At 43.1% G+C, this 12,165-nt stretch overlaps 1 protein-coding gene across 4 annotated transcripts in view; it reads left to right on the top strand.

The window, feature by feature from the left end:
* The window catches only part of TRIM9 (tripartite motif containing 9), a 163,333-nt gene that overhangs the window by 101,101 nt on the left and 50,067 nt on the right, over positions 1-12,165 (top strand). For all 4 annotated transcript variants that reach the window (XM_033952996.1, XM_033952994.1, XM_033952993.1 and 1 more), the window contains exons 4-5: positions 4,244-4,354; positions 6,609-6,762. In XM_033952996.1, coding sequence (XP_033808887.1) covers positions 4,244-4,354; positions 6,609-6,762 — 265 coding nt within the window. The remainder of the gene's footprint in view (positions 1-4,243; positions 4,355-6,608; positions 6,763-12,165) is intronic.

Here is a 12,165-nt window from a genome sequence, read left to right as displayed (position 1 = left end):
AGTCTTGTACTGGTGATTTGGGAGCCCTAGTGCATGAGCAAGCTGAACTGGCTGAGCAAAGAGAAGATGAGGCAGCAAATGAGCTGGCAGGTGGAATTGTGTTGGTTTGTATCATGCGCCAATTAGTCTGTTAAAACATCTCCGAACTGCATCCATCCTGCTGGGTCGACCTGTGGGAGGGGGATGCCAATTAATCACTCCTTCGGTAATCGTACCAGGTCTGATTAGTATGCTAAGGGCATCACAACATGCAGATGTAAATATTTTCAAGCCACCACTTAAATTTGATGGCATCACGGTATTGGATGTACGGTGCAGTCCAGGAATTAATTAATTTAGTTATTTATTTCGATTTCTATCCCATTCTCCCAGAAGCTCAGAACAGGTAGACATTCACAATCATTTGAAAACAGACTAGTCATGACAACAAATAGGTTACAGTAGACAATAACAGAGCTTATTCTAGAGACCAGACTGGTCATAGCGAAAAGTACTAGGAGAAGTATATTGAGGAGGCAGTTTTTAATGGCCCGATTGGTGGAAGGGGAAGGTCTTTACTGCTCTGCGGAAGGTCATTAGTGAGTCTAGCGACCTGATCTGTGTGGGTAGTCAGTTCCATAGCTGAGGTAAGAAATGGCTGTAGGATCTTTTGTACGTCGTACTCATTCGGAGGGATCTCCCTGCGGGAATGCTGAGTCTTTGTTCCGCTTTGGAGCGGAGGGGGCGGTTAGGGGTGTATAGGTGTAGCTTGGATGCTATGTAGGCTGGGATTTTTTGGCAGAATCTCTTGTGTGTCATGACCAGGGCTTTGAAGATGCATCGCTTTTTGACTGGTAACCAGTGAGCTGCATAGAGCGCTGGAGTAATGGGATCATGGTAGCTGAGGTTGTATAGGAGTCGAATTGCTGAGTTCTGGACTTTTTCACGACATGAATGCATTACCCGAACAGAACTACAAGTACATAAGCTAACAACATTACACTATAGACTAGTGGTCTCAAACTCAAACCCTTTGCAGGGCCACATTTTGAATTTGTAGGTACATGGAGGGCCGCAAAAAAATAGTTAATGTCTTATTAAAGAAATAACAATTTTGCATGAGGTAAAATTCTTTATAGTTTATAAATCTTTCCTTTTGGCTAAATCTTAATAATAATATTGTCATTTATAGTTAAAGAGACATATGATCAAGAAACTTTTATTTTACTTTTATGATTACAATAAACATACCGAGGGCCTCAAAATAGTACTTGGGGGGCCGCGAGTTTTTAGACCACTGCTATAGACCTTTTGGTGTTATAATGACCTGAGCACAGAAGAGGAAGGGCACCCTTGTTAACCCTGTGACCCATCTTTAGTTTTTTAGTCGACATCAGTGGCGTAGTAAGTGGGGAGGGCGGTCTGCCCCGGGTGCCATCTTGGTAGGGGCATGGCACCCATCCTCCTCTCCGCCCCAACCTTCCCCCGTACCTCTGTAACTTTCCTGGCTCCCAACCTGCTGTCGCGCCTCTGTCGGCTCTTCTTCTGACTTCACTTCCTGGACCCGCACCTAAGAAGTGACGTCAGAGGGAGAGACCATGCAGGCGTGACAGCAGGTTGGGAGACGCTGCTCGTGCTGGGAACGTTACAGAGATATGGGGAAGCGGTGCACATGGGGGTGGGGGGATGGCGGGGGAGGGGCACGAACGCACCATACACCTCTCACCCTCGCTACACCACTGGTCGACATTATCCGTTTAGCACTTGGCCATAAAACTGAAGAGAATTTTGGTACCATCAGTTATATACTGAAGCAAGGAATTTCTTAGATTCAGTAGTTAAAACCATTCTCCTAAGAAGAAATGAATATGGAGTTAAGGTCTCCAGTACATCGGAACATTTCAGCAACCTGGTGTTTCCCATTCAGATGTTGACAGGCTGAATAAATAGACTTGGTAGCGTTGGCTAAAGGGTAACGGGCCGATTTTCTTTTGTTTGTCAGCACGTTGCACTGAGGCCTCTCGCAGCCACTTCAGATGCAAATTGCTTTTCTCTCCTGGAAATGCATCAGCAGGCTGCATCTCGGGCAGAAAGGAACGTGGGGTGGGGGAGGGGGGCCTCTGCTTTCAGAAGGCTCATCTTCAAGGACATGGTGTGAAAGTCAGATGTTGCAGGTTGAGAGGCTGGTATGAGCAGAAAATGCCCGTGTGATTGCTGCAGATAGGACGACATCAAAGAGAAAGTGTGCTCTAGGACGTCAGCTTGTGTTTAAATATTAACATGTTTGTTTATTATTTGTAATCTAAAAAAACCAATATTTCAATGTGTGTTTATATTAGGGATGACTGTCATTTGAAACAAATGTTGTTCACTGATAATAGTGCACACTGTCGTGAAAATGCAACTAGCGTGTACTCTTAAGGAAAACCGCACCGTCCCTCTCTTTCTATAATCTTATGGGAAGATGCTCAAAACTAAATGTGGAAGCTAGTGGCGATTAGCAGCATAGTAGCACTCGTGTCCATGACTGCAGAATGCTCAGAGGGCTCTAGCATAGGAAATAACATGCGCGCCAAAGATTAGCGCAAATGTAGCCAAATGGATGTTAATGAAATTGTTTCCTAATGCTCAGAGAGCAGTGCACGAAATAAGGCCACTTTACAACTGAAAAAATAATGTCAGCTCAGAACAGGCATCAGGATGCTTGAAGAGAGGATTTCCCACAATTCTTTCTTTAAAATCTGCTGGGTTTTATTTTATTTGGAAGCAGAAGGAAGCCCATGCATGCCCCTAAGTAGTTAGAGACAAATGGTTTTGTTTTTGGGTTTTTTACCATACCTCCTAGAGCCCATTGGCGTAGTAAGGGGTGGAGTCTGCCCTGGGTGCTGTCTTGGTGGGGGCACCAGGACCTGTCCTCTCTGCCCCCCCCTCCAATACCACACATGCCCTCTTCCCTTCCCCCGTACCTCTGGAACATTCCCGGTGTGAGCAATAACCCCAACCTGCTGCTCACACCAGCGTCAGCTCTTTCTCTGATGTCACTTCCTGAACCTGCGCCTAGGAAGTGACATCAGAGGAAGAGCTGATCTGGTGTGGAATGTTAAAAAGGTATAAAGGAAGGGGCATGCACACACAGCTAAATGAGGGAGCAGGGAAGAAGCAGATAGGGGTGGGGTTAAGAGGGTGAGGGAGGGGCGCCTCTCACTCTCACTATGCCACTGCTAGAACCTTTGAAATATTGTAACCTTTCCCTACATACTATCTTTTTCTGTCCTGTGTTGTCTATCATTTATGTTATACAGTACTTGTTTATTGATATACCCCTCTTTTTTTATTATTATTATTATTGTTATTATTATTATTATTTTTTATATTTGTGGTACATCAAGTAAACTGAACTGAACTGAATCTCCTTCCTGCTATTTGCACTGGCCTCAGCTCCCTCTGATGTCATTTCCTGGTCCTATGACCAGGAAATGACATCAGAAGGAGAACTCAGGCTAGCGCAAGCGGTAGGTAGGAAATGCTGCTGGCGAAGATTTGAAGAGGTGGTTGGGCAGAGAGATGATGGCACCCGGGACAGTGCACCCTGCCCCTTGCTAAACCACTTAACTGCAGTAAGAATTGAACCCAGCTCCCCAAGTTATCAGGCCACTACACTAACCACCAGGCAGCTCCTCCACTCCACCTTCACCTTGGCAATAATTGGAATTTTTGCGTGCATCTTTATAGTTGCTATTCTACAAGATATGTGCATAAATTGTTCTTTGCAGATCTGAAAAGGGGGTGTGACCATGGGTGGGTCAAGGCATTTGTAGGATTTGTTCACAGTGTAATAGAATTTGTGGACTTGCAGTCGCACCTAATTTAGGGGTCCTTTTATTAAGGTACGCTAACCGACTTAGCACGCACTAAATCTTAAGGCATCCATTATATTCTTTGGGCAATTTAGCATTTAGCTCGCCCTAATCTTTAGCGCGCCTAATAAAAGGACTCCCATAGGTAAATGGATTTACACCAGGGTTCCGTTGGTGTAAATCCTCATACTTAAAATTAGGCACATTATAAATGGCGCGCAGCGTTGAGTGCCATTTATAGAATAGTGCTTAGCACTCATATTTTTTTGGCGTCCAAATTTAGAATTTGATCCATTGTATTTGTAATGTGCCTCTTTTAAATCTGTTTTTCCAGAAACCTCTTTCTTAACAAGTGATTCCCTGATCAGATATCGTTTGTATGTTCTGCTCTCCATATTTAATCCTAGGTGGTCCGAGATCAAATATCCCATTGCACTGTCAAATTACGCCAAACCACCGGGCTGATGGAATACTGCCTGGAAGTCATTAAAGAAAACGACCCCAGTGGATTTCTTCAGGTCAGTATGTAATTGATAACATTTCTGAAGTCCTTGGGTCAGAGATGGGGTGGAAGAGACTGTGAGCATTCAGTTCTCAAGCTGTTGTGGTGTTAGCTCATAGGGAGCAAGGAGTGTACAAGATATACCTGGGGTTGCCATTTGCAGGTGGCTATTGTGTCATCGCGTTACAGGGTGGCATTATCATAGCTTTAAATTTCATATACAGCGGGTTTTTGCTGCAGTATTTATATATTTATTTATTAGGATTTATTTACTATCTTTTTGGAAAAAAAATTTCACCCAGTGTAAAGCAAAACAATAAAACTATTGTAATAATGGTACATAGCATGGCATAGTATGCTGCATTACAATGCCAACACGATATGCATTAAAAACTGGACCATTCAGTTCTGTATGTTACCGCACAGATTGTGGTACTTGAGCCATAGAAATGTTTGATTTTTCAGCCTAACTTAGGAACCCTTTTACTAAGCTGCAGTGGCACTAATGCGTTTTTACCACAGTTTTAAAAGGCTTTTTTTAAAATAATTTATATTGAGAGAGCAGCCAGCACCATAACAAGGAAACATAGGCACAACAATATTAAGGAACAAATAACAAAACAGGCAGTCCCACGGGGCGCGCTGAGGTCCCCTGCGGTAAATGTTGTTTTCTGGGAAGGGGACATGTTTGGAGGTGAATAGTGGGTGTGGCGGTGCAAATCAGAGCATGGGACATTGCCATGTGCTAATTGATAAGCACGGGGTTAGCACGTGAGCCCTTGCCACCTACAAAATGGGTGGTGGTAGGGGCCTAATTGTGCAGTTAGCACATGGCTACTAATTCCGGCCTTGGCCTTGGCACACAGGAAAGATCCATGGTAAGAGCTCATTAAGGTCATTTTTGCTGTGGCTTTAGTAAAAGGGCCCCTTAGTGAATATTCATGAAAGATTCCTTTTTTTTTTTTTTTTTTGTCAGCAACAGATAAAGAAGGCATAACTCTGATTTGAAAATAAAATCCTTTTGCAGAATTCAGGAACTCGGGTTTGCTTTTGCTATCCCTTTGCTAACCCCCATATTCATATTAAAAGCCTAAAATGCTGGAATTGTTTGCATCCTAAGGGGCTCATAATCAAAAAATCCAAAAAGTGGCCTAAATCTGTACTTGGAGGTTCAAAAAGACAGATCGTCCACGTACCAATAATCAAAGCTGGTTTTAGACATATCTAAAACCAGCTTAGGCCGTTCCCCTGTCTCTGAACGCCTAGAGCGAAAAGAGGCGTTTTTGGAGGGGAAAAGGCCAACCTAGACTTAGTCGTACAGCAAGTATAACCAAAGGCTTAACGAGGTTGCCCAAATGGAACTTATACGTTTTAACTTAGACCAAGTCAAAACAGGTATAAGTTCTGAATAGGGGACGCTGAGCTGAATGCGGGGGGGGGGGGGTTCTGGAGGTGCACCTCGGCAGGAGGACCTGGAATCCTTCCTGCCGATGTTGTCGGGGAGGGGGGGGGGAAGGGTTCTGGGGGTGCGCCTCAGCATGAGAGATTGGGCATCTCTCCTGCCGGTATTCATGGGGGGGTGGAAGGATTGGCCCCTCCTTCACCTAAAATGTCTTGTTTTGGGCGTTTGGAACTAGGGCAATTTTTTTGGGTTGGGAATGTGTTTTAATGTTAGACATTGTGGTAGTCTGGGCAATCAAACTGATCAAGTTTCAAGTTTATTAGTTTTTAATATACTGACCATCAACAAATATCTGGCCGGTTAACAATAAAATTTAAAAGATAAGAAAATAAAATAATTGGCGTTTTAAAATAAATAGTGCGAACATAAATGTTATCGACAAGACAAACTTGAGAGTGAGGGTAAAAGGGAGGGGAGGGGAAAAGTTACATGTTTAAGAAGAAAAGGAAAAAGTGGGAATGGGGTAAAACGTATAGGGTAGGGTCGCTTTATTAAAGCGGTTGGATGCTTGAAGAGAAAATAGAAGTAAGGAAAAGAATAGAGGAAGGAAAAAAAAGAAGAAAGGAAAAAACAAACAAACAAAAAAATGATGAATGTAGAGGTAGGCCATTCTCAAAAAAAACCTCATTTTGGATGGGTTTTTTTGAGAATGGGCATTTCCCTGCTGCTACTTTCAGCGTTTAGGGGCTTAGGCCAAAAGGGGACTTAGATTTTTTTTTTTTTTTTAAATTATGCCCCTCCACGTATATAGCAAACGGTCTTATATTTAATTTGTGGCATTTGAGAATCTGCAATTCTGTTCCATCAGATATCAGATGCGCTCATCCGGAGAGTCCACTTAACAGAGGACCAGTGGGGCAAAGGGACGCTTACTCCTAAAATGACCACAGACTTTGATTTAAACCTGGACAGCGCACCTCTCTTACAGACCATCCATCAACTAGACTTTGTGCAAATGAAAGGTAAGGTATTAACACTTCCTGCATTCTTTTATATGCTTGAAAAATCTAGTTGGCCTAAAAATAACAGAACATTTTCATAGATTGTTTAATAAGGATGCCAAAATTCTTCTTCACAGACACATAATTCCATCAATCATTCCTCTTCTTTCACCTCTAACTGCATGATAAACTCAGCAATCACCTGCAGATCCTAAATAATTGAGGGGAAAAGGGGGGGGGACCTTGTATGTCACCATTTTGTGGTTACACATTCAAAGCGGTTTGCATATACTGTATACAGGTATTTATTTTGTACTTGGGGTAATGGAGGATTAAGGGCTTAGCGGTTTTAGCGCACGTACAAGATTAGCACATGCTAGCCGAAAAATTACCGCCTGCTTAAAAGGAAGCGGTAGCGTCTAGTGCGCGCTATTCCGCGCGCGAAGGCCGTAACGCACCTTTTTAAAAGGAGCCCTAAGTGACTTGCCCAGGGTCACAGGGAGCAGCGCTGGGATTGATCCCACAACCTCGGGGTGCTGAGGCAGCAGTTCTACCACTAGGTCACTCCATAAATCTGCAAATGAATGACTGAATGTGTGCATCGTATGTTTCTATCCATCAGTTCAAATGCTTGTCTCTCCTCACTGATCGCTGCTGTGTCTACAGTCTTTAACCCTCCACACCCCTCCTTTAGCTCGATGTAACCTACCCCGCATAGACTTTCACTGCAGGGCGTTCTAATGCATGCACTAAAAAAACTTTAACTCCTGCTACCGAAAACCTTATGGCTTGCAAATTCCACACCGTTAAATGTATACTGGAAAGATACAAAGAGTGCAGACCAGGACAGTAATCTGCAGCAGTCTGCTACGTCAGGACGAAAATGTCTTCCATCTTTTCACAAAGGCAGAATAGTCACAGGTTCAAGAAAGGGAATTGTTATACCCTGCAACACTAAACAGCAAAATACTTTGTATATATGGGGTGCCCTCAGCGTGAACGAGCAGCAACGGGAGACAAGCTCCAACGCTTCACAAAACAGGCAGAGGTCATGAACCCCCCACCCGCACACCATCACTGGGCCCCCAATGTGTGCAATAATTAAATGAAGTGAAAACACTCACAACTCAAATCAAACAATAAATAGGGTGAGAAACAAATGAAAACCTCTAAGCGGCCCCTAGCAGAACCAATCCAGCCAGCTCCCCAGCAAAACTTAGAACCAAAAATGAAAAACAAACTTAACTGAATGTGATAAACATATCTGAAGCACAAAATAAAACGCAACAGTTTTCGGAGACAAGCCCTTCTTCAGGAACCCATACTGGAAGCTGTGAAGATCCGAGTCAGCTGGAAAGGGGTGTTCTGTTGCGTTTTATTTTGTGCTTCAGATATGTTTATCACATTCAGTTAAGTTTGTTTTTCATTTTTGGTTCTAAGTTTTGCTGGGGAGCTGGCTGGATTGGTTCTGCTAGGGGCCGCTTAGAGGTTTTCATTTGTTTCTCACCCTATTTATTGTTTGATTTGAGTTGTGAGTGTTTTCACTTCATTTAATTATTGCACACATTGGGGCCCAGTGATGGTGTGCGGGTGGGGGGTTCATGACCTCTGCCTGTTTTGTGAAGCGCTGGATCTTGTCTCCCGTTGCTGCTCGTTCACGCTGAGGGCACCCCATATATACAAAGTATTTTGCTGTTTAGTGTTGCAGGGTATAACAATTCCTCTGAGCGACCCCTTTCTTGAACCTGTGACTATTCTGCCTTTTTGTAGTATCTTATTTAGGTTGTGGAAGTTTCTTTTGGAGTGTATTTTGTTTTTGTTTCCATCTTTTCACTGCATGAGCAGAGATTGGTTTATGCACTGATAGTTATAAGGGACTAAAAAAAGGCCTGCTGGACTCTGACCCACCATCCGGACAAAAATTTCCTGGTCGTTCAGTTGGTCTTAGACTCCTCCCTGGTGCTCTCCCCCAAGCCGGCCATCCCCATGGGGTTATCTGGTTCAATGCCTCATCCGTAGCAGTATGTTCTAGCCACCAGTAGATGCAGTGGTTAGAACTTCAGCACCCTGAGGTTGTGGGTTCAAACCCCACGCTGCTCCTTGTGACGCTGGGCAAGTCACTTAATTCCCCATTGCCCCAGGTACATTAGATAGACTGTGAGCCCACTGGGACAGATAGGAAAAAACGCTTGAAGTACCTGTATGTAAACTGCTTTGAGTGTGGTTGTAAAACTACAGAAAAGAGGAATACAAGTCCCAATCCCTTTCCCTGATGTCATAATGCCTCATTCCACCAATGCCTAAGAGGCAACCTCATTGGTGATGTCACAATGGCTTCATTGTTCTATACTTGGCTCACTTCTGCTATTTCATTGGAGGAGAGTATGGTGCAGTGGTTAGAGCTGCAGCCTCAGCACCCTGAGGTTGTGGGTTCAAACCCCACGCTGCTCCTTGTGACCCTGGGCAAGTCACTTAATCCTCCACTGCCCCAGGTACATTAGATTGTGAGCCTGCCAGGACAGATAGAGAAAGATGCTCAAGTGCCTGAATATAAATAAAATATCCCAAATTTATATATTTCTGTTGAATGTACTGTAGGCTCTTGTTGCCTATCTGTGTCATGTCTTTGTTAACCTGTCTCTGTTTTATTCCCTGTTAGTTTATTTTGGTTTGTAATTATTCCCTGCTGTGTTTTATATTATATAAACCGCTTTGATTTGACTTTTTTGTCAGTAAAGTGCGGTATATCAAATAAAATAACTGTAACTTTATTTGTTTGCAACCCCGAATGATTCTGCTGTACCCTAATGTACCACTAGGTGGTGAGGCGCTGCCATTTTACAAGATGGCGGTGACATCACTCATGCCTCCATGGCCCAGGTAGTGTCCCTGCTTTTCAGGATTTCCACAGTGAATATGATTGAGATCTAGGGCCTGTTTTACGAAGCCGCGCGGCAACAGCCCCGAAGCCCTTTAAATATCTATGGGCTTTGGGGCTGTTGCCACATGGCTTCGTAAAACAGGCCCCTAATTTGATTTACTGCTTCCATTGCATACAAATAGATCTCGTACATATTCTTTGTGGAAATCTTGGGTTATGGACCTCAAGGAGTGAATTTAAGGGCCCCTGTAATATGGTATCTGCACCCCATTCCGTGGAGCGTTGATCTCAATACCAGCCTGACAGTCTCTCTTAACGTGTTCAGTCTTAGGATCGTGACTTTCCAAAGCAGGTTGTAAAATCCAGCACATATCCAGCAACTTTGGACATTTCCTGCATTTTTGAAACCAGCAAAAATGCTAGACGTCCAAATTCTTTTTTTCAAAAATTGCCTAGTTGGGTGTCTTGGCTGTCAGGACGTCCAACCTTAGGATGCCTAACTTTGTTCACCATTTTCGACCACAAAAACATCCAAGTTCGAAACGTCCAAATCAAGACCGTTTAGAGGTAGGAGGGGCCAGCATTGTAATGGAATAGCCAGACAGACATGCCAATAGAGCAATGGGGCATCTTACAGGGCACTGCTATGAACTTCACGTAAAAGGTGCCAGATGTACATCTCTCCCCTTAACCCCCTTATAATGTATGCTGAGCTCTCCAAAACTCCCCCAAAACATACTATACCCACCTGTCTCCCACCCCAATAGCCCTGGAGGAAAAGTCCATAGTCTGTTATTGAGAAAGACATGGGGGAAGCCACTGCTTGCCCTCGATCGGTAGCAAGGAATGTTACTACTCCATGGGTTTTGGCCAGGTATTAATGACCTGGATTGGCCACCATGAAAATGGGCTACTGGGCTTGATGGACCATTGGTCTGACCCAGTAAGGTTTACATATAGTTACATACATAAAATATTATAAAATTCAGGACAAGGTTAAGAGAAAACAAACAGATTCAATCCTTACATAAAATCAATTTCTCAAAGAAATGCATCTACAAATAATTGTGTTTGCAGCATTTTCCTAAATGAGCTCTTATCTCCATATTTTCTGGATTTGACCAACTAGGCTATTCCCCAACTTAACCCCAGCACATGTAAAAGTCATGGCATCCGTTTCCACATATTTAGGGTTAGCCTTCGTTTTCAGCAATGCTGAACTTTCAGAGCGCAATGATCTTAATGGTTGATACTCGGACATCAAACCTTTGAAAAATTCAGGGATCGAACCATATAAAAATTGGTGACGTATCATAATTGCTTTGTATTGAATTCTGAATGCAACTGGCAGCCAATGCAATTGTCGGAGATAAGGGGTAATAAGCTCATATCTTGATGTTCCAGTTATCAATCTGGCCGCAGCATTCTGTACCACCTGCAAAGCCCTGTACCTGGTCTTAGTTATTGTCAGGTACAGGACATTGCAGTAGTCCAGACGTGACAAGATCATTGCTTGCCGATTCACAGTATGATGTGTTTTTTGGACATCTTAGTGTTTTGAAAATGCCCCAATTTATGTTACTGAAGTATCTGTGAAAAACAGATCTGATTTTTTCCAGTATTCATCAAATTGTAATTATAATCCCCCACTAATTAATATCATTCTTGGTGTATAATTTGTTACACTCTGATATGTCCCTGCTAGATCTAATTAATTTTGGAAGAGCAGAAACATGTGAAAGCTTTGGGAGTAATTTCACACCTGTCAGGGGCTTTGGGCAGTGATGAAATGCTGAGCGGATCCAGCGTTAGCGGCAGAGAAGAGGCTGAACTCCTGGCACTGCTTGTGTTTGCTGCTCAAGCGTCAATTATGTTTCAGAGTGATCCCCATGGGAGAATTTTTCTTAAATTTCTGATTAGTTAGTAATTTACAGTGAACTATATATCTTGGCAATTTGTCATGGAAAAGGCCACTTGTTCCCAGCATACATCAAGGAGGATTTTAATTCAGCGCAAGTAAGATATCGCTGCCAACTCACAGCCTCTAAAGCCGAAGGATGACCTGTTGGAGGGCACTACTTGTTAGGACATGTGATAAACACGTTTTCTGGGGACCTTCCAGGCCCAGTGTATGTCACTACATGAGTGTTTCCTTAAACACTGCGTTCGCTGTGATCCTTCCCTAGAACACAGGAGCCAGAAATGAGAATATCTACAGAAACCTACTAGTTACCCTTCAACGTTGCCTTTTCTAAAATATTATAGCTCTACTCTTTTTCCTTCTGTCTCTGTACGTCTGTCCTCAGAATTTGTCTCTGTACGTATAATTCTGTGTTCTTTGTTACCCCTGTTTTTTAATATATGGAATTCTCTTTGAAATTAATATTGTAAGCGTTTGCATCAAATTTTAATAAACATGAAACATCAGGGAGAGTCAGATTAGCTGAAGAGCTTGGCGCTGCTGGTGTCAGTATTCTCCAACGATACACACTGTATTGTCAGGATTTTTTTTTTTTTTTGAATGCCACCTTTTCATCCATCAT

This window comes from Geotrypetes seraphini, chromosome 7 (assembly GCF_902459505.1).
Source record: "Geotrypetes seraphini chromosome 7, aGeoSer1.1, whole genome shotgun sequence".
Classification (NCBI taxonomy): Eukaryota; Metazoa; Chordata; class Amphibia; order Gymnophiona; family Dermophiidae; genus Geotrypetes; species Geotrypetes seraphini.
This window is presented reverse-complemented; position numbering and strand designations above follow the sequence as displayed.